At 42.0% G+C, this 20,301-nt stretch overlaps 1 protein-coding gene across 1 annotated transcript in view; it reads right to left on the bottom strand.

Annotated features, from left to right (window-relative positions):
• Positions 1-248: 248 nt before the first annotated feature.
• The window catches only part of Kcnk1 (potassium two pore domain channel subfamily K member 1), a 39,694-nt gene continuing 19,641 nt past the window's right edge, over positions 249-20,301 (bottom strand). The window contains exons 2-3 of the mRNA XM_004854636.3: positions 4,224-4,619; positions 249-1,453 (exon numbers count right to left, since the gene is read on the bottom strand). Of these exons, the coding sequence (XP_004854693.1) occupies positions 1,194-1,453; positions 4,224-4,619 (656 nt within the window). The 3' untranslated portion in view covers positions 249-1,193. The remainder of the gene's footprint in view (positions 1,454-4,223; positions 4,620-20,301) is intronic.

The raw sequence follows: 20,301 nt of genomic DNA, 5'->3' as shown, positions 1-20,301 counted from the left end.
CTGAATCAGAGAGTGTGGCCAGTTCCTTCACGGGGGCTCAGGTTGGGGCAATCTACCATAGAGGAGACTCAGCTAGCGGACACTGAACATTCATTATCATGAAAGGTCTTCCTAATTTTTCCTTCTACAATTCTTCATTGTGTCTCACAAATATCAATTAAATGTCATCTTTTTGGTTTCTATAAAGGAGTGCAATATGTATGTACATAAATAGCAGAAAAAAATATTTGATATAGTAATGCACAGGATTACAACCAACCATGATTTTTATTTATTTTAGCTTCTAATTTAGGACCTTTAGATAAATGCAACATAGTCTTCATTTGGAGCGTTTATGTCTAAGTTCTGTGCTTTAGTATTAGGTAGGTATAAACACAATGTACTTTCTAAACAAAATAGCTCAATTTTTTTACAAATTCTGCTATTCCTTGCTTTTCATCTTCCAGAAAAAAAGTTTACAGATATTTCAGACATCTGATATCATACTATTGCAAGAAGGTAGAAATGCTTATTATAACAGAATATTACAGTTATTTACTCTTAAATTTATTATTGCCCATCTTATTGTAGCAATTCTGGACTCTTTAGTATAAAGAGAAATCAAAAGAAAAAGTATCTACAATTTTGAGTTAAGAAGTACAGTGAGATCTGGTAACCTAAACCATATGTACAGAATATAAACATATTTATACTTTATATGTACATAGTTAATGGTAACCTATCCATTATAAATAGTAAGTTTAACTTAGATTCTACAAAAATAATCATTTTGGATGGGTACATGCAAACCAGTACACATAATCCTATTTATAAAACACCACTTCATTTTTTTTTTTGCTTTTAAATATAAATGTTATTTAGCCATCAGTTAAATGATTTCAATGCAAACCCCAACATCCCCTAGTAAAAATACAAAATCTGCTTCTATCCACTCAGCATACAGCTTCAAGTTTTCTATTAGTACAGATAATTTTGCCATATGTGAATCACAGGTACATATCCCATTTCCCCAGATATTAGACATCTCTCCAAAGTCAAGGATTCCTTTATTCCATTTCTTAAAGCAATGCAAATAGTAGTTATTTTTCAAAATAACATCACCATGGCCTTTATGTTCTCATACAAATGGACACGGTTAAGCCTGGCCCTGGCCCTGGCCCCATGCTGCAGCCCAAGGCAGGAAGCCCAGGCTCTCAGTGGCTGGCAGAGCCGTCCACATAGGCAGACACCTGTGCAGCCACGAAGGGCTCGCTCTGCTTCTGCTCCTCCTTCCCGCCGGCTGCCTGGTCTGTGATGGAGGAGAAGGACAGCTGGTCATGCTCCACAATGTGCACTTGGTCTTCGTCCTTGTCCTTCTTCACGTAGAACATCTTCCTGAACTTCTTCAGCTCGTGGAGCTCACAGAAGGTCTCCAGAACCACCAGCATGGCTATGAGGCCCAGCAGCAGGTAACCTGTGTGAAGACACCAAGTGTCAAAGTGCCGTCAAATCACACAGGGAAGCTAATGAACACACTCACTGCTACTTTTCTAATTTCCAGGAAAGTTTGAAGCCCCTGGCTCAAAGAAGAACTGCCCTGAGAAAGACAATAAAGAATGGCTTTGCCCTCTGTGACCCTGGATTATTTAGAAGCATAGGCTACAATGTGAGGAAACAGAAAAAGGCTGGTGCTTAAGACAGACACCAAGGAGCACCCAACCAAGTGAGACCCGCCATCAGGAGGGCTCTCCACCAGGGCTTGAGAGTCAGTGGTTTACAAAAAGCCAGCAACATTTCAGACAAGTTTTCAATTTATCATAGGCATCTTTAAAGTAGTCAATATTTTTATTTTTTCTGCTATAGAATGAGAAGTGTAGTAATAGAAATTACATTAAAATTCCATTAGGAACTGGTATCAGTATTAAATAGGTCTTGGTGTGCGACTGTTTACACTGTACCTAAATGCAGCAGCAAACTGAAGTTTTCAGAGACAGTTTTTGGACACATAGACCATTCACTGGCTAATTCTCCAATTTTTTCTTTTAATTCTGAAAAAAAGACAACTGCATATTCTAACACAGTGCTATTTCTTGGAATTTTTGATGGGAAAATGGTAATTTTTATCTTAGTTTCAATATTTTTCCTGGGGGGAAAAATGATCATTATGAAAAGGAGCAGAAAAGTAAAAATGAAAAAACCCCAAGAATAACAAAATTACTAATTCATGTCCTAGCACTCAAATGTTTCAGTAAGATTTTCAGACAATACATGAACTACAAAATCTAGCATTGGCAGCGTAATAGGAGAAAGGAGGCTGATTATCCTAAGAATGCAAAGTTTTGGTACATTTAGAACTTGACTATAAACTTTCATAATAATATACCATATGCAATGTGCTTTCTTGTGTTTTAGAAATAGCAATGACCTTAAGAGTCAGATTAATTGATGAATCTGCTATATTCCCTCATTATTATTTAGTCAAACCCTTGAATACTGAAAGAAATAACCACTGGTTTTCAAAATGTAAGATTTTATCCAACCTACAATTAAAATGCTTTTGAAACTTTCATTTGTTAGATATATAAGTTCTTAACACTGAAAATATAAACTAACCCTGGACAGATCACCTAAAAAAAAAAAAGTAGGATTCCCATTGTAAGAAGTCATGAAGTGATGTATGCAAGGATTTGGTATTATGTGAAAATCCAAGTAAGCTAAACTATTGGGCAAAATGAGACTAAAATCCGCACAAAAGAAAAGTATCACCAGCAAACCTAATTACAAAAACATTTTACTTCCCTAAATCATGAAAAAAATGAAAAATTAAAATTAGATATTACCCATTTCTAAAAAAAAAAGTTCAAATAATGTTTATTTTGTGATTAAATCCACACACAGAAAAAAAATGGCTGTAAGCTTACTGGCCAACACCACCCAGGAGAACTTAAACTGTGATGCTCAGGTGACACTGCGGACCCTGCAGGCTCTTAACACCACCTGGACAGCTCTGGTCAACATGTTCTGTGGGTCAAAGAGGCATATTTATTTTGGACCAGCAATTCTACTTCTTAGAAAGATACGAAAGTACAAAGAGTATAAATATAAAAAAGATATTCACTGCAATGTTATTTATAATATGCCCTAATTAGAAGCAACCTAAATAACCACAATAGAGGCATGCATGGACGGATGTTGGTGCAGCCACCTAGTAAAATAAGACTAAAAATAATACTTAGGAACTATGAAATCCTCCTCATGAAATCATTTGGCAAATATCTAGGGAACCTGTATGTGAGCCAGGCACTGCTGAAAGCATTGGGGATTTATGAGTGAAGTCTTTGTTCTAGCTAAGCCCACAGTTTAATGAAAATGTTCAATTGAGCATTCAGCGGGGTTAAGATGACAAGACAGGGCCAGGATCAAGCACCTGACTGCCTGGGCAGCTACTCTGATTTCCTAGAAGACACAGCCTGGGCCGGGTCACACACTGAAAGATTCTTGGGAAAGCAGAGTAAAAACTGTGTTTACACTATAACAGCAAGAGTTCCCTTCTGCAAAACAGGGAAGTCTAATTAAAAAAACCCATTTTCCAGAAAATGAAGGGCTAAGTTTTTCAGGGTATGACACTAAATTTAAAACAAACATTCTTTAAAAATTTTAAATCACTGGCCATCTGAATTTTAAGTCCTACTTTATTTTCTGCATATAAAATTCTGAAAATATTAGATACCTTCTCTGAAAAAGAACCATGTGCACTAAATTAAACCTTCTCCTTAAAAAAAAAAAAAATGAAAAAGAACCAGATGGACAAATGAGATACATGACTTTCATGAATTTCCTGGTAAATTAAAAAACATAATTGATAGTAACAGGCTATATATCTGAGACCTCATTTTCTTGCAGTTACAATATTTCATAGAACAGAGCAATTTATTTTATTAAAAGATGGTTATCAGGTACATTCTACATGATCTATTTTTATACTGTAATATAATGCCTATGACATCATGAGTAAGAAACTTATCAGTAGTTTTCAGGTGCCTAGGAAAAATAACTAAGTATTAAGGCTTTTGCATAGTGTTGATGGGAATCAGGAAACCAAATAGCTGTGGGCAGGTGTTAAGAAGAAAAGGCTTTCAAAGAGAAAGTAACCAAGATGTCTATGCCTGTTTACTCTTCAGAATGCAAAGCAGAGCATGAGCAGCAACACAAGACAGTGGGACACTGAGCACATGGATACTCACACGTGATTCCGATCTTGTAGAGCTCTCTAAATTTTTGATTGTAGCCTTCCCCGGGCACATAATCCCCCAGGCCAATGGTGCTCAGGGAAATAAAACAAAAATAAAAGGATTCGAGGAAGTTCCAGTCATCCTCCAGGACCGAGAACACAGCAGCTGGGATGAAGAAGAAGCAGGACACGGTGACGAACCCAAGGACAACGGCATGGACAATGGCCACCACCTGCTTGGAGAAGCCCCAGCGGATGTGGAAGTAGAGGACAGGTCTGCGGGTGACGTGCACGGTGATGCGCTGGACCACAGCAGTCAGGAACAGGAGAGTGAAGGGGATGCCGATGACCGAGTAGATGATGCAGAAGGCCTTGCCCCCATCCGACAAGGGCACAGTGTGGCCATAACCTGCAAGGACAGGAGGCTGGCTGAGAGAGGCAGGGGCCAGGAGTCCGGACACAAGCTTTTAAAACAGGTGAGTCAACTGGCTGCCTGTATTACCCTCAAACCGTGGAGACACATGAGACTTCAGCTCTGATCTTTAAAGAATTTAGCATATTGTTGCACTGATAAAATTCACCAGTAAATGCCAGGCATTGGAAGGCCACCATTCTTTATAAAATCTGACTAGCTCTTCTCACACAACATGCTCTGGTTTAAGATTCACCTTCAGGCTGAGCAGGAAGAAGGGCTGTGGGCTGAGGTGCTGAACTATATGACCTCAGACAGGAGGAAAGGCCACAATCACCTGTCAGAGCTGACACGTGCCACCCAGGAGGGTCCTCATGGCAGAATGTTTTAACCTCAGTGTCTGACAAACATAAGTGTGTGAGGGGAAATGAGCTGGTAAGAGGGAAATGGGAGGGGGATGGCATCAATTAAGACACAGACAGCAAAACAGAGGATAAAAAATGAGACTAGAGCTCACTAACTCACAGGACTGAACAATTCTTTTAAAATATTTTACCCAATTACTGTATCCAGTTAAATGACACATTCAAAAACCTATACATTTCCTCCCTTGTCTTTACTAAATAGTCAAAGATGCCATAAATTCCCAAAACAGACATTAAAACAATTACATTAGGACCAGTAGTCAGAATACATATCTGTTTTACTTTCTGCAAGGTTTGAGTCATTTCTAAATGACTAAACAAGGGACAAATGCCAGCATGAAGACCTAGTCAGGGATGAGGGTGGGTGGGCCATTTAAAAAAATCTCATGAGCCCATTAGCCCCAAAGATCAAACATGTCTAAACAAGTCAGCCCAACAGAAGCCAACTAAGTTCATTTTAAATGCAATCAGATTCCAAAAACTTGATACACGAATATACTTGAGGGCCAGGGATGTAGATCAGTGGCCCTGCACCTGCCTGGTAAGCTCAAGGTCCTGAATTCAATTCCTGTACCGGAAAAAAAACCAAACAAATATAATAGAAAAGTATAATTGGATCTTAGAATACATCTTACCAAAAAATAAACACCTCCAAAAGCCCTCAGGTGCAGATTCAAATTCTCTGTTTCATATTGAAAGGCCAGACGTGTGGTTAGAACTAAGCTTCCTTGGTTATTCTTAGCTTGCTGTCCCAGGAGGCACACAGTTGATGAATGAACTACAACGTATTCCAGAAATCCCCTGAAGTCGTATGCAAATACACACATCCACCCACATATGTCTGTCTTTGTGGAGATTCCACATGTTCCCATGTGGCTCAGAACCACTGCTCTGAGAATCAGTTCCTGAATGCATCTGGTCCCCAAGTTCCCAACAGCTCCTGGGATGCTGTGGCTAATTTAAAAAGGGAAATGGGCAGGTTGAAGCATTCACAAATAACAGGAAGGATGGTGACAGTGTGCGCCAAAAAATATTCATGCAGCATATGGAAGTGGGAAGATTGGAATGTTTATTTTTGAGGGAAAAGAATAAGATTTATTGGAAGTAAAGCAGCCCATATCATAGAAACATGGGCTGATGGGATCTATGATTTTAGTCAGGAATGAGGAAGAATATTGTGATCATCAGGTATACCTGGAAATAAACTCTGAAAATGGAACTTTACTTAACCACAACAAGGCCAGCTGGCAAGTGATACACAACTTAGTTACAAGGCTATGACTAAAAGCACTAGGAGAAGCTGAGGCTACAAGGTGCAGATTTAACTTTCGCAGGATTGTGTGGAGATATAAGACGGCCAACTGTTGGCAAAAGCTCTAAGTCCATAATTTCCATTCCTTTGGGGGGGGGTAGGCTTTTTAAAAATAACTTTCTTAAAAGTGTGACACACCTTTGTCACACAGCCCACTTCTTCTGTATCATCTGTTCCAATAAATGACACAATTCAGATTCCAGGAGGGAGTAAAAAAGCAAACAAAATTTCTAGTTGTAAAATATTTTAGTATAAAATTTTTACTCTCGAATTCTAATAGCTCCTTTTATTAGAATGTTAGCTAAATCCTGTGTTATCTTTAAGCAATAATCATTACAAGACTCTAAGTTCTCTCTGCATAATGGCATTTTTATGCCAGTAATAGAGTCCCACTAAGACAGTAAAAATCACCAACACGCAGATTTTTACTGACTGTCATTTTTCTTCTCTTGATGTTTACATAAATAATTTTTGTGAATGGAAAGAAAAATGTAAAATGTACGTCTAATTTGTATCCCCCACCTTTTTAGTGCAGGCCATACTGAGGAAACCACCCTTGGCACTGATCACACAACAATTCTTTTGCAGTAGACAACTTAATGTACCTTATGGAAGCTTTCAGCTCTGTTGAATACTAATGAGATGACCAGTAACTATTCAAGTTCAGTCACCTGAACCTCTAGATAAATCAAGAAATAAAGATCATATTTCTAAATATGAAACAAAGCTCATATTAAAATCCATTATCAACAATGTCAAATTTAGCAAAACAAAACAGCTGGCATATTTGGGGTCCTTTAGATTTTTTTTTTTGGTACCAGGGATCAAACTCAGGACCTTGCAATTGCGAGGCAGGCGCAGAAATCCTTTAGATATTTTTTTTTTTTGGTACCGGGGACTGAACTCGGATCCTTGTGCTTGCACAGCAGGTGGCCAAACCATTGAGCTAAATCCCCGGCCCCAATCCTTTAGATTTTTGTAAGGCTATTCACATAATTTTAAGGCCCAAAAGACTGAGCATGTAATACTGAACTGACTTCAAAAATTTAGTTAGGACCTTAGGGTGAAACTCTTACCTACTTGAGGCCACTGAGGTCCCTCTTACAACTTTGCCCCTGCAGGGTGTGTATAATGGGTAGTCGAATGGGTGGCAATCTTTTTTTTTTTTTTGGTACCAGGGATTGAACTCAGGTCCTTGCGCTTGCATGGCAGGCCACAGCACCCCTGAACTAAATCCCTAGCCCTAGGTGGCAGTCTTTTATGAAATGTAGCATCTTATTTAATAGCTGCTCTACTTAGAGCTGCAGCACTAAGCTTGTTAATAGTCCACCTGGGGCTATGCCATGCTATACCTGGGCTTTCAGGTTTTCCGGGTATTTAAATCTTCCTGAATGAGGTCCAAGACAGAGAACCTTTGTGGGCTACTTTGGTACATTAGAGCAAATCACTTATCCAAAACTTCTTTACTTATATCCGATACTTTTGAGGGAGCTACAGTTTGCCATGGACACACATTACAACCCTATCCTTATAAAAACTATTCGCATTTATCTGCATTAACTAGTATGAAATACCATAAGGTATCCATGCTTCACTGATACATGATTTTTTTCAAAAGCTACAAAAGAAGAGTCTCTGACATCAGCCTCAGTGGGGATGTGTTACTAGTTGCAATGTTTTCTCTTCTTTGAAGCAGATTTTCCTTCCCAATCCTGGACTTCAGCTTATACATCACCTCTTTCTCAGTGGACTCTGTGTGCTCAGAGGGAAGACTATGACCTCCTCCACTTTGAAGCTACCCAGCTCCCAAACCACAGCAAGCAGTACCCTGGTGCTATAGGTCCTGGAGTCCAAAGGCCTGAGAACTCTGAGCTCTGATGTCCAAGAGCAGGGGACAATAGATATCCCAGCTCAGGAGAAAAAAAATCCTCTGTCTCTCTGCCTGTCTGTCTCTGTCTCTGTCTCTGTCTCTCTCTCTCTTTGGGCCTTTATGATGCTTGTACACACTGTAAGGTGGCCTCTTAGTCTACTGATTCCAATGCTAATCTCTTCCAGAAACATCCTCCCAGACACAACCAGAAATAATGTTTAGCCAACAATCTGGGCATCCCTGGCCTCAAGAAAATTGACATATAAAATGAACCATTACCGTTGGGAAAAGTGTTTTAATGTGTAGGCTTTATTATCCAGGTACAGTGAGGCCCACAGATCAGGAAATGACTGTCACTGGAAAGACAACTGGTTAAAGATGCGAAGAGTAGGGACATACCATACCACACCACAGGGGATCACATAGGGACACCTCTGGCTGGTTAGGACACAGAGGAAGGAAGGGGACCTTGTTGTGGCCTCTGCAAAAGGGCAGGGCAAAGCAGGGCACACAGGATTGGGGTTGACTAGCTTGAACAGTTTCAGTGGACTCTGGGGTACAGGGATGTCTACAGTCGCCTGATGCCTGCACTGGGGTGATCATAGCAGAGGGACAGTGGCCCCTGTGTGAGAGCCCAAGAAAGGGGTGATGGAGTATGGTCTGGATGGTTTGATGTGAGTGTGCAAAACACACTCAAATGTGTGTCCATTACTATCTCGGAACTGGCCAGCTCCAGAAGGGGCAGATCATTCAGGTCTCTAAAGTTCCAGGATGCCAAAGGATCAGAACAAAAGGATATACTTAGCACACAGGGAGCTTGACCACTATCCCACCTAGAAGTGGTACGGGGCGCAAGGGCGTGTTCCAGTAACCATGCCAGTGATATTCCGGAGCCCTGGACAGGAATAGGGGAGACACACTTGAGAGTGCTTAAGAGGAGGTCAAGAAATCTGGGCCATGGAGATTATGATCTGAATGCTGAGCACTTTGAAAGCCTTTACATTATTCTGTGTTTCAGGCTTGTTAATTCACACCGAATCCCCCAGGGCTGGGAAGAGCATTTGGGTGAGAAAATGAGAGTAGAGCACTGGTAGGGGAGACCAGGAATGGTGATGTGTGCCATTAAATAGGCTCCTTTAATCTCTGTATTTGTTCTTTCAGATGGGCTGTGTGTCCTTGCTGTGTAGATGAAGGGGCCACTAATTCAGTTTACCAAAGCCTCAACAGCGAGTGCAGGAAGGAAGCCGAATTAGAACCATGTTTGCCAGCCTTTTAAATTTGGCCATGGAGAGGGGTGACATATGGTGAAGAACAAGTAAAAAGTAAAAGAGGGGTGATGGCCAACTATGTAGAAAATAAAAGTTATGTAACCAGCACTGCGAAATGGAACTTCAAAATTTAGACTTTTTTCTTTTAGAGATGAGCAAATCTTCTAAGCACAAAACCACTCCACCCCAGCCCCAGCCCCTGTCCCCACCAAAAGAAGAGACAGAATATGCAGATACCTGCCCCAGAAAGCTGGAGCATGGTTTCTTCTCCAGGAGAAAGAAGAGGAGGTTAGCTAAAGATGGCTGGAGTGATAAAGCAAGCACGGAGAGCTACATTATTACTCTGTGCTCCCCTCTTCTCTGTTCCTTACTATACAAGACTCTCATACCCAGCTATACATGGGAGATGGTGATTTCAGGCAAATGGGCCCCTTCTCCTCAGAGCTAGCTTGAAATAAATATTTTTTCCTCTTTATCCTTTGATTTGGTCAGGGCCAAGCAAAGAAGAGCATATGAACCTAAGTGACGGGAAACAGTGGAGAAATGAGAAATCCCTGAGTGATTCCAGAATAAAGATACTCTGATAGACCAGACCTAACACAAAACCCAAAAGGACTCAGCTAACCCAAACTGAGACTCCTGGGTTTTATAAAAGGCAGTTTAGCTGGTTAGCATGTAAGTAGGCAGCCAGTAAGGGACAGGGCCTAAGATAGCGTGGGCTGGTTAGAATAAAAATAGTACAGCAAGCCATACAGCTAGTTAAGCTTAGAAATGTAAATACAGGAAGATGGATAAAGAGTTAAGATAAGAACCCTAACTCGCAGGGAAAAAAAAACTTCCTGGGCAGAATATGCTAGGTTAGCTAACAACTCCTTCCTACCTCTGGTCTAGACATGGAGGAACTTAGAAATACAGAGTAACCAGTTTCTTTAGAACTTGGTTTCTTTTGAAGTCAGCCTGCTGAGTAGCTGATTTTCTTCAAACTCTACATTACAAAGCATAATAAATCCCGATTGGTTATTCTAAACCCACAGAGCAACCTATGATAGGTGATCGCTGGGTAACTACACAAGTTCCTGTTTCTGTTTGTCCATAAAAGACCAAAATAAAGACAGAATCACAGCACTACAGCACTCCACTTCCTGGGACCTCTCCTGGCTCCTCCTCCTCCTCTTCCTCCTCCTCCTCCTTCTTCTTCTTTTCTTCTTCTTCTTCTCCTTCTTCTCCTTCTTCTCCTCTTCCTCCCCTCTTCCTCCTCCTCTTCCTCCTCCTCCTCCTCCTCTTCTTCTTGTATTTCGAATAAACCCTTCCCCTTTAACTTCCTTTTCATCCACGATTTCATTCTTTGACTTCGTGAGACAACAGGCTCAGTTTGTATGGTGACAGCTATTTCACTAGGACCCTGCCTGCCCCAGCCTTCCTGATCTGGTGATCCTCGGAAAAAACCAGTCTATCTTGTCAGAACACTGACACATCCTGCCTTCACTACACTGGAGTTCAAAGTCCCACAGTCCAAACTGTTTCTGATTCATTGTTGCCTTCACTTTGGGCTTATTCCCAGGACTGTTCACCCTTGAAGTATCCAGGACATCCCTAGCCCACTAGTCCCAATTCCATGAGAATAGGATTAAAAGTCTATGGAATCTGCTTAAAGCCCAACAGACTCAGCCTCGTCTGTCATCTCCAAAAGGTGAAGGGGCTCTGTGGATGCTTGACCAAGCTACTCTCGGATCCTCCAGAGTCCTCAAGGTGAGACAATCTCTGATTCCCAGAAAACAATCCTCTTGCAATCTTTTTTCTGCAGCCCAATCAGACAACAGGTTTCAACAAGAGCCAAACTCAGACCATCTCTCTCCTGGGTTCCTTGAGAGGCCCTCTCCCCTGTCCTTTGTTGGACCACACTTTGTCTCACCCTAGGTTGTATGCCACTGACGATTCTCATTATTGAATAAACACTTCCTTTGCTCATTGTATATTATGGTTCTTTCCAGTAGACAAGGGTTTCTACTTCCTAGTGGTGACTGCAGCCCACATAAACTTTCTGCAGGCATTGGCAACCTATTGCAGAGAAGACATGGTTTACACCAGCTGCCATTATCATCCATCAGGAGCACCCAATGCTCCTCTGGTGTCAGGGCACACATGGCCAGTGTCTGTGCCCCAACTATGTTTGCCACCTTTCTCCCCTGGGTCATTGGAAGAAAGAGTTAGAACTTGCTCCCAAAACTGATTATGGCAGAACAGCACAGCTGAGGAGGAACCATACTTTGTAGTCTAGTACTGTATGCCCTTTTCTTATTTTCAAAAACATTTTTCTCTCTCTTGTTCTTGACCATGCAGAAATTTTAGAAATAGGACAACAATAAAGAAACATTCAAGAAGCCCACAGGGACAACAGATCTAGTTTTTCTTAGGGCCCCAAGATCTTGAAGTAGGCAGTATTTCCTCTACCTGCCACTTTCCCGATAGCTTTCAGATTTGACATAATTACCCTGCAGCCATCACTATCCTGAGGTTTAAAAATTATTCCATTGTAAAGGCTCCCCAGAGAGGTACTTTTACCTCAGGGATTTAAAATTCATCCTGTAGGCACTCCCCCAGGCAGGGATGCTGTGCAGACAAGTCAGGACTTAAACTCCTCTTCCCCTGGGAACAGTCTGCCCCAGGTCCTGTGGAAGCCTGGCTCCAAAGATGTTGGATGACAAGGAGACACTACTTACTTACTGAATTTCCAACAGGGCCCTCCCCAACAAATAATCAATATAGCTCTTGCTTGGCCTGAATGTTTAACTGCAGACTAGAAAACACAGTGGTCCCCAACTCTCAAGCCATGTGAAGGGATAACAGCAATAATGGCTACACAAGTTTGTTTTATACTGCCCTAATCAAGATTAGATTTGCAATGTAAAATTGCCCCTTTGAAAGTTATTCTTTGTTTTGCCTTTTGTTCAGTGTAACAGCTTCTACATAACCCCCTTTAAATGGCTGAGATATTAACTACTAAAGCCAACTCTTACAGGAAAAGGGGTCAAAGAGAAAAATTAAATTAAATGAAAAAAAATTGTCCCCAGACCTCCAGGTTGATCATCTTTCTTCAGTTTTTCAGAACCCAGAATACCTGGTGGTCTTCAAATCAAAGTGTGGGCCAAGGACTTGCTAATCCCATTCTCTAATTAAAACAAGAAATGGGCCGGGGATTTAGCTCAATGGTTTCGCCGCCTGGCGCAAGGCCCTGAGTTCAATCCCCTGAACAACAACAACAAAAAAAACAAACAAGAAAAGTGTTTACTTTCCATGAAAATAGTATGTTTATCTAAAGGATTACAGGACTGCCCCAGTAGAAGATCAGTTGTAGTCACAGAAATATTCCCACTGAAGAGAAGGGAAAACAGACTAGATTTACAAGTCCAGAGGCTAAATGCCCAACTTAACACACAGCTTTCAGGGCCTCCTTGCTCTCTAGCCCACTACTCTCCTTTCTTCCTCATAAAAACCCTTCCACATAAATGTGTTGAAAATGGTCATTAGGATGAAAATCCAGCCATTTTCCCAACCAGCCAGCTTATCGTAATAAAACCTAATTTCCTTCCCATCACTTGTCCCTGAATATTGGCTGTCATGCCACAAGCAGAATGGAACCTTGATCAGGATCCTCATGATCCCACTGAATCAAACCACACCCACACTCTTCCACTCACAGAGATCCAAAATAGTCACTTGTCAAGGTGTCTGGTGACCCTGGGAAGAAAACATGGCGTCCATTGCACCTTGATGGGACTCTACACCTTTTGGAGGCAAATGTTCATGTAATAAAGTATAATTTCTTTCTTATTACTTTAAAGACTTGGGTAAGGGAACAAGATGATGATAAAAAGACAAACTTGAACACATTTAAATTTGAAAGCGCTTATTTGAGCATGCAGCAGTTAATGAATCTGGGCAGCAGCAGTCAGCAAGTAGGTCCAAGGAGAAGTAACAGGGAAAACTTCATAATGTATTTGCAGAACCAAGACAATGGAAACAACTTTAATTGGTTGGAGTAGAAAGTCTGTAGCTGGAGGCTAGTTGGTGGCCTAAGAGGTAGTCAGTAGGAAGTTAGCAAGGGACAGGGTCTAAGGTGGAGTCAGGGTGGTCAGTCTTACCAAGCAAAGAACACAGAAAATAAGGGTAAGGCTTAACTCAAGCCATATAGATCACTAAGCTCAAGAATGTAAAAGCAAGAACATGTTAACTGACCCCCTCTTCCCTGTGACTTTGTTCTCACCAATTACATACATAGCAAGACTCTGACTGACCAAAGAATGCTTAATTAGTGCACAAGACACTGTGTGCTCTGTTTAGAGGTCATATTAGAGCATTGGCAGTCCATACTCAAATTCTATAAGCTGAGCACACCTTCACCTGTTATGGCCGGGACCTGGCCACCTAGATATAAAAGACCCTAACAAAGAACTCACACTGGTGACCTTTTCAGGACCCCTCCCAACTGTCAGGAGCTTTCTTTCTACTTATACATCCAATAATCACTTGTCTTCTTCCTTTGTGATTTTATTCTTTGACTTCATAAGACACTAGCCTGCTAATAGCTGTTCCTGCAGTACAGTTCCTCATTTCAATTTACTCTTTACATTAGGCTTTGGTTTGTTCAAGAAAGAATTTAAAGTGTTAGAGCCACCGCAGTTTAATGGTCTCATAGTTAGTTACCATTCTATCACTGTCACAAAATACCCGAGAAGAATAACTTAAAGGAGGAAAGATATTTCAGGGGTTACAGGTCATAGTCAGCTGGCTCTGTTGCTGTTAGGCCTTTGGCAAGGGGAACACACTATGGCAGAAGAGAATGGTGGAGAAAGCTGCTCACTTCATGAGAGCCAAGGGGCAGAGGAAGAAGGAAAGAGCTTGTGCTGAAGGCTTCCTTCCACCACTTTTGTCCACGTCAGGCCTCCAGCCAACTGGCTGGTGCCACCACATGCAGGGGGGTTCTCTCCTCTCCATTTGTTGTCCCACATACCAGCTATCTATGGAAACATCCAGAAGTGTGCTCTGCTAATTTTCTAAGTGTTTCTCAATCAAAACAAATTGACAATCAAGATTAACTACCATATCTCTCAATTAGAATTTTTCTTAAACACTGAGGACTCTATTTCCTGAATTTGAATTCTGGTTCTTTCTCTTACTAACTTGGGCCTGTGTGCCCTAGTTCTCCTGTCTGTCAAGGACGAACACTACTTCTATCTCATGTAGGTGTCACGGGGACTAAGTAAAATGTACCACAATTAACACTGATCCAGCACATATGAAACACCAGAAAAATAAACTCTTCCACTGATGCTAAAAGAAAACACTCAATGAATTAGTCCAACAATATTTATGTCCTGTGAGATGAGCCACAGTCCCTAGGCTTACTAGTTAGAGATTATTTGCATGCTCCATTCTGTTTGTTTAATTTTTCCAAGTCCTTCAAGATATCCTCTTCTATGCCAGTGGCTAGTGGCTATTAAAACAGTCCCTAATAACAAGTGACAAAAAATTCTGTAAAGTCCTGAATTTATTTTAATTGCAAAGGCTGGAGGGTGGAAAAGACAAGGGAAATGAACCAGTTAGCTTGCAGGTAAACCCAACAAAACAAGTGTTTTATGTTGAAATCTCTGTTTTGTTGTTTCAGATATAAACTTTCAGAACTATTAACCCCAACCAATCCAGAAACAACAATTACTTCTCCTTACAGACCAGCTCTCCTAATCCAAAGGTTTCACAGCTTTGCATTATTCTGCTCATCTTATCTATTTATAGCCAATTAGGCTGCACTTCTTTCTTCCCCCAAAGTTTATAAAAATGTTTTTAGCTCTGGTCTGGGGGACATTTTCCAGCTGCTGCCCAGTCTTGCTGCTGGTAGTTGTAGGAATTTTGAAGGACTTGGTCCTTTCTTTCTGATTATCAACTATAATGGCTCCATAAACCCTTTTATTTCAGAGCTCTGTTGATATCAAGAGCTTTGCTTTAACACTATTAAAGACCTAACAACTGTGCTTACAGAACAAGCTGATGTATAGGAACTTTGAGGCTGCTCTGTAGTTGGGAAGGCACCAATGATCCCCAGTACAAACCTGAAGTTCTCACTCCCCCACTGCAAAATAACCCAGTAAGGGGCCAGGGATTTAGCTCAATGGTACCACCACCTACCTTGTAAGCACAATGTCCTGAGTTTGATCCCCGGTACCAAAAAAACCAAAAAAACCCAAAAAAAACCAAAACCCTTTCAGCAAAGGCTTGACAGTGGTGTCTCACAAATATGGGATCATCTTGGTCTCTCAGTAAAGAAAGGGAGGAGCAAGGGCTACTTGTACCCAAAAAGGACAGGTAACTTGAGCAAGAGACAAACCTTTGCCATTATAAGGCACTGAGATTTGGGGGGCCCTGTTACTATAGCTTTTCCTGGTAAAAACTAACTAATATGGAATGAATACCAGGGGAAAAATTATAAAAAGTGAAGAAGGTATGTGGGATAGAGAAACAAGAATGGCAGAATGCAGTCTTGACAGCTGGTTTATAAACACACTGTGAAATTGTTATACACAAGTCTAAATTTGAAAATAACTATGCATAATAAAAACTATGCATAATAAAAAGCCTATGGACTACTATGGCACACAAAGATCCTTCCAGAGCAGAGGCCTTCACAACGGCACCCAGGGCTGAACTGAGGATGAACAAGTGACCAAGGCGGGGCCTTCCCAGGCAGAAACTCAGCTACAACTGTGCTCCAGGAAAGGTCCCAGAGGACCTGGAAGACTGTCTCCTTCTCCCTGGGAATGCAGTGATGTCCACCATAGGGTCTCCTTTGCCCTAAGTTTCAACTTGTGTTTGCTGAGCCTGACCATGCGCCAGGCCATGAGATCTGACACCACCATGCACAATTGCAAATGAAGCATTCATTAAGTGTGCAGAACCTCTCCAAAGACAAAGGACTCACAGAAGCCAAACAATCACACACACCCAACAAAAGACCAAGAGGCTTTCATCTGTGGCAAAGTTGTATTAAAGAGAAGACATCAGTGAAAGGAGCAGGGCACAGATGACATACTGTTCATAAAACTGACACTTTAATAAGGGACTCACGTTCCACATTCCAGAAGATTAAATATTTAGTTCAACAAAGTCATCTTGTAACACATGAATTGCTGGGTGTGTAAGAGGAAGCAGACGGATGTGATGGGAAGACGCCTCTCTCCCTGCTGCAGGTCGGGAGGGAAGCCTTCTGGATTCTAAGCCCACACCTGCCCCACAGCTGGGTCAACCTCAGCTTCTGGGGCTTCTATTGCATCAAGTCCCCGAATTACTTCTGTCCTCATCTCTCTCAGCTTCTAAGCACCATTTGACCACACAGATTCTCCCTTGTCCTTGTAATACCTCTTCCCTTGTCTTCACACATGTGTCCCTCTCACTGCCATCTGCCAGGCCATGGATCTGTGTCCCTTCTCCTTGACCAGCCTGCCACACTGGAAACCTCTATTCCAACTGCACCACTGCCCACAAGGGTTTCCTGTCCTTCCTCCCTCACCACCTACAGAAAATGCCAACCTAAAAACCTGAGGGCCACCCTCAGAGGTGAGGGGACATCAGGGTCCAGCCTACCTGTGACCTACTATGAGGTAGTTTAGCTATTTAGCTTATAAATAGGTAGACACACCATTACCACTCTCCCCAGAGTAACTGCAGACACAGCACTGTACCTCTCTACCACCTCTCAGTACCATCTCTCAGTACCTCTGTACCTCTCTACCACCATACATACAGCACAGCCGCCTCCCTTCTCCCCTGGCCCAGCCCAGAGAAAGGCTCAGCCACCCATCACACCTCCCTAGGGCCATCCCTGACTCCACTGCACCCTTAAGGGTCTATGCAAACAAGAGCCACAGGCTTGAAATCCCACAGTTCCTTGCTTTTTCTGTCCCAGCACTGCCTACATGTCCTAGTTCAGCCTTTTTTCCTGTCTCATCTGTCTCTTGTGCTACCATCTCCTACCCAGGGGGTTATAGTGAGGGAACCAGGACTCAGGCTCAGGATGCCCTGGGCCTTTCTCACTTGCATAATTCTACCGAGCCACAGCTCTCATCCTTCTGACCTGGCTCTAAGCCTTTCAGGGCCCTCCATGCCCACAGCATGTGGCACCCTTCTCTCTGCTGTCCCCACCATTGGGTGGGAGGTCTTGCTGTTCCTTTCCATCTCTCCTGAGCTAGGAGTGAACAGAGGACCAAATTCTGAAAGCATTGGTTTCTTCCCACCATCATCACAAACAAGGTGCTCTGCAGTGCTGCAGTACTCTAAGGCCAAAGGATGAGGATGAAGATGAAGCCAGTGTGCAAATGCAGGAAATTCTCTGTCTCAGTGACAGAACTGCTTCCCATAGGATCCCCAATATCAGAGAAAGGTGACTTGCTGCTCCTGTACTTTATGCCACTTGAAGTTGGTATTTTTGTTTATCACAACTGAAAACCATGTTAATTGGTAGTCATTTGCATTATAATGACCAGTTTACACCTCTCTAAGATATAGGCTACTGATTACTTAGACTCCACCTGGAACTCCAAAACCTCAGATGGGCTTTGTACCCAGTAAGCTCCTAGAGGCCTGTGCAGACTCAAAGCATCTTGAAGGCAGCCTTTTTTTCCCTCCTGGTACTGGGAATTGAACCCAGGACCTTCACACTGAGCTACATCCCCAGCCCTTTTTCTATTTTTTATTTTGAGAAAGGGTCTCAGTAATTTGCTAAGTTTTCCAGGTTGGGCTCAAACTTGTCATCCACCTGCCTCAGGGTGCGAGATAACAGGCATGCACCACCATTCCCAACATCAAAGGCAACAAACACTTTGACAGAAGGTGGCCTGCCCTGGCTGAGGTTTCCAACACCTGGGAGCAGGAGTGAGGACGCCCGGCTGGCACTAGACTCTACCCTTAATTAACACTTACAAGTGTCCTTGGATAATTCTATGCGTCGGTATGCCTGTCAGTAAAACACACCCTCCCAGGATCAACTCACTGGATTCTAAGATCCTCACCAGTTCAGACAGGACTGACCCTGAAATCATCAGCTTCCCTGTCTCAGCATCCACGGCATCATCTCTGAGGAACACAGTGCTCACACTGTGACAGTCAGATGTGGGACAGACCCGACTTTCATTTGCAGCATTTTCCCAGAAAACAACTTCTCAGGGAGCAACTTACAGGGCCACCTATTTACAAGATAAAAAATTTACAGGTAAAACGTTATTAAATTTCCATCAGAGGGAAATTTTTCACAAAATATGAAAATGGCCTTTGACATTAACTCACTTTATCATTAAAATCTACCTATTATTAATTCCTTCCAAGCCCACTGTATCTTTCTTTCAGAGGAAAGGAAACTGGAATATAATCATCAGCTGAACACAAGCTAATCACTAGGTTAGAAGCAAGGTTGGGGGTCCTGACAAGCCTTCTGTGTTCAGCAGTAACAATGGGTTTCTTCCTTCATTACTTGACTTGCCACCTCAAAAATAAATCAAATGCAGAGTTAAGTCCACACTGACACCAGTGTGGTGTGACTGCTATTTCCTCTGTTTCCAAGTTTTTTAGAAATGACATGTCTTCAAAAAGCTATATTTCAATCAATATATTTCAACAGAGGAATATGTTTCCAACTTATTCATATGCTACCAAGAATGTTTAATTCTTCAGACCAGGATTATCTGCTTTTCTCCCTGCTGCTTCCCACACGCCTGGGGATTCCAGTCTATCTGGAGAGTGGAATTCTTTCCTTGGCTTCTCCTTTGGATAGAAAGCTTATAGTCTCCTTTGCAAACCTTGACCTTCATCAGAAAAATGAGAATGCTGAAGGAATAGCAGCAATTACTTCCCTCCTAGTGCTCTTTTTAAAAACATTATTTTTCCAGTACCAGCGATTGAATTCAGGGCCTTTGCTCTAAGCTACATCTCCAGCCCCTTTTTATTCTTTATTTTGAGACAAGATCCTGCTAACTTTCCCAGTCTGGCCTCAAACTTTCGATCTTCCCTTGCATCAGCTTCCTGAGTAGCTGAGATAACAGGTCACCACCATCACACCTGGCCCAGTGTTTAACCTGTAATCAGTTTCTTTTCCATTTATTCCAAAGCTCCAGGTGAGCAACTGCTCTGCTAGAAGCAAGATGGAGGTGGTGGGAGGAGCCTCATAGTTGAGCCCTGATCTGGCATACCTGGAAGAAGGGACCATTGTTCAGGACTACTTTTCAGAGAGGAGTGCTCAGTATGAAGTTAGGAGTGCCAACCCAAAACCAAAACCCAGCAAATACAGGAACCCTCAAAATGCCAAGTTCCTGCAAACACTGATGGTCTCAAAGCTGAGTTTTAAATAACTGGACTTCTGAAAACATCTGTTCTCTTCCTGGTGATATTAATGGGAAAGAGGAGTCAGCAAGCTCAGTTCCTCATACGGGGTCACAGATGCGCATACTGTATTTTCTAGTGAAAAGTATGTACTTTAGCATAATGGTAGCCTACTGCGCATCTCACTAGCTGTGCTAGTGAGGAAACAATCTTTGTGTTCACTCACTTGGTATGAAGAACAGCAAGGTGTATACACACGTCAAAGTGTCAATGGGTGAGTTTTACCCACAATATGTGCCATGTTACATTTTTGTGTATTTATAATTTTTTATTAAATGTTTTCTTCTGATTTTTCAGGTAGAATTAGCCCAATTCAGTACAATGTTGCATGAAAATCCGCTTTTATAACTTTGGGGAGAGGTAGAAAGTGCATCATCAGGTG

This window comes from Heterocephalus glaber, unplaced genomic scaffold, assembly GCF_053883595.1.
Source record: "Heterocephalus glaber isolate CG9 unplaced genomic scaffold, H.glaber_assembly_v1.0 deba00001472, whole genome shotgun sequence".
Lineage (NCBI taxonomy): Eukaryota > Metazoa > Chordata > Mammalia > Rodentia > Bathyergidae > Heterocephalus > Heterocephalus glaber.
The sequence above is the reverse complement of the archived record's forward strand: the minus strand, read 5'-3'. Positions and strand labels throughout refer to the sequence as shown.